The 2,425-nt window shown below is 34.8% G+C and overlaps 1 protein-coding gene across 1 annotated transcript in view; it reads right to left on the reverse strand.

The window, feature by feature from the left end:
• SMARCA1 (SWI/SNF related, matrix associated, actin dependent regulator of chromatin, subfamily a, member 1) overlaps positions 1–2,425 on the reverse strand; it is a gene marked incomplete at its 5' end in the record, with an annotated part of 28,302 nt that overhangs the window by 16,516 nt on the left and 9,361 nt on the right. The window contains 3 exons of the mRNA XM_010293993.1: positions 1,088–1,240; positions 1,648–1,769; positions 2,329–2,425. The exon at positions 2,329–2,425 is cut by the window's right edge and continues 166 nt beyond it. Of these exons, the coding sequence (XP_010292295.1) occupies positions 1,088–1,240; positions 1,648–1,769; positions 2,329–2,425 (372 nt within the window). The remainder of the gene's footprint in view (positions 1–1,087; positions 1,241–1,647; positions 1,770–2,328) is intronic.

Raw genomic sequence — 2,425 nt, forward strand, 5'->3', positions numbered from 1 at the left:
ATTAATTCCATGGGCAAAGTCCATGCAGCCACAGCTGCAATACTGTTGTCCCAAGCTAGCTACGTTAAAGCATCAATATGCAGCTCACATAGTACAGGTACAATACACAGCAAATGAGATTATATGTCTAACATATTCTACTTATTTATAACAAAACTTGTGTTTATTCTCTCTGGAAAACATGAATAAAAATATTATTTTGTCCTCTTAAATAAAGAAGTTAAACAACTGGCCTTCAAGCTGTTGGTGCCAGGATTTTCTGACTTTCCTTTAAACATGAGTCATTAAATAGTTTACTCTCCTGCCTAAAATTAATTTCTTCCTAGAAATTCTACTAAAGCTTACAAATCACACTTATCAGTTTCCAGGAACTCTGTCTACTATTGGTAGTCAGCATGCACATCAAAAGAATGAGGTTATTCACAGTAAATATTTGATGTGTTTAAGGACATTAACAAAAAAAACCCTCACACGAAACACATACGACAGAACAAATACCCCAACCCTCCCAATCATGCAAGAAGGATCATGTGATTTTTATTGCACATGAAACAAATTATAGATTTGATTTTTTGATATTCAGCACTCAGAAAGAGAAGATTTTAGTATGTTTAATGCAAAGATAAGGGTTGTTTTTCCCCCTGGTCTCACCACCGAATGACTTTATACTTATGCAGAAACAAGGTGGGTTGCAAAAGCGTAAGCTGCCCAGAAGGGAGGAATATAAAACTGCATGCTTTTAATTCTTTGCTATTATTTTGGAAACGGCTCTCTCTTATTCTTTTACTGTTTTCTTCTGGAAAGACAGAATTAAGAATAATTCTACGGAAAAACAAGTTTGATACAGTGTTTTGACAGAATTAATCTTATTCAGTTATGAAAATAATTAATAAGACTGATATTTACAGAGAAAAATCTACAGTTTCTTCGACAATTCTGTTCATGCCTTTTATTCAATTCCTTAGTTTCTTGGTATTAAACACAAAAAGTAAAGAAAAATGACAAAAATGCAAGTTCTGAAAACACTTATACAAAATAGAACAATGACAACTTTAACAAGCCAATGTGTATTAGGAAGTTAACTCACCATGGCTTGTAGATCTACTTGAGGGTTCCAGTCTGAATCATAGAGAATAACCACATCAGCAGTTGCCAAATTAATTCCAAGACCTCCAGCTCTGGTACTCAGCATGAAAATGAATTTACTGCTGTTGGGAGCATTAAATGTGTCTATTGCTTCCTAAAAGAAAAAAAAAAGTGTCACTAAAGTATCAGAGTTTTCAAACAGACTTACAATATGTTGCTGGCTTTTCAATGAAATTTCTTCGAAAATTCACAGAATTTTCATACCAAAACTGATTTTTTAATAGAAGTAAGAAACTGTAGGTTTGCACAGTTGGAAAAATCCATTTTGAGTCCACAGAATATTACATTTTTCATTTAGTTGAGGAACAAATGAGACGTGCATTACTGTGGCTTTTGGTGAGGAAAAACCCTTAGCAGCCTTTTTAAAGCATAGCATTTTTGCTTTACTTTAAACAATGGTGTAGCTACTTATACACACACACACACACACACAAATAACAACTTCTTAATAATCTAGTATGTAAAACAAAGAAATTTCTTGTTTATATACGATTTTCTCACCTCTCTTTCTTCATGTGGTGTCTGTCCATCAAGTCGGCAGTACTCATATCCACGCCACATGCAATAGTCTTCCAAAATATCCAGTAAGCGAGTCATCTGACTAAAAAGTAGAACTCTGGAACCTGACAGAACACCGCAGAAGGTTTTGTCATTGTTTTTATGTTTTCACATTAATCTTATCACAGAGCCTACTATAGAGCATGAGTAAGAATTCATGTGAGATATTCTATACTGTGCCTAACAAGTCTTTCTTCTGAAGTTACTTTTCTTGTATTGATTTAACTTCTCCTCAAGATAGGTTATTTGATAATTTAAACAGAAGGAATACATAGCTGAAGAAACAGAACATTTAAAACTATGGTAAGATAAGTAGCTGACAACTGATATGCACAGACAAACTAATCCTCTCATCAGAAATTTTCTTAAAGACAGCAGAAGGGAGGCTCTGCTCTTCCTTTCTTTCTACTTCTCCAAATTACTGGTCTTCCTCATCATTCCTGTAAGACTTCCTTCCCTCCATGTGTTAAGACCTACAGAAAAACGATTTTCAACAAAAACCTCACTGAAAGTCATTAATACATTCAACTGGAGGAAAGACAAGAATGAATCTATGCAGTTTTTCAAAGGTAGTTTTACATACAATGAGCATTCAGATCGCTACTGTTCGTAAACAGTACCCACCTTGCTCTCTGAGTTTTGCTAGCAGTTTATCCAGAACTAACATTTTACCGCTGTTAGTGATGAGATGCGTGTCAGTGGTGTAAGGAGGGCCCGGTTC

Source organism: Phaethon lepturus, unplaced genomic scaffold (genome assembly GCF_000687285.1).
Source record: "Phaethon lepturus isolate BGI_N335 unplaced genomic scaffold, ASM68728v1 scaffold15869, whole genome shotgun sequence".
Lineage (NCBI taxonomy): Eukaryota > Metazoa > Chordata > Aves > Phaethontiformes > Phaethontidae > Phaethon > Phaethon lepturus.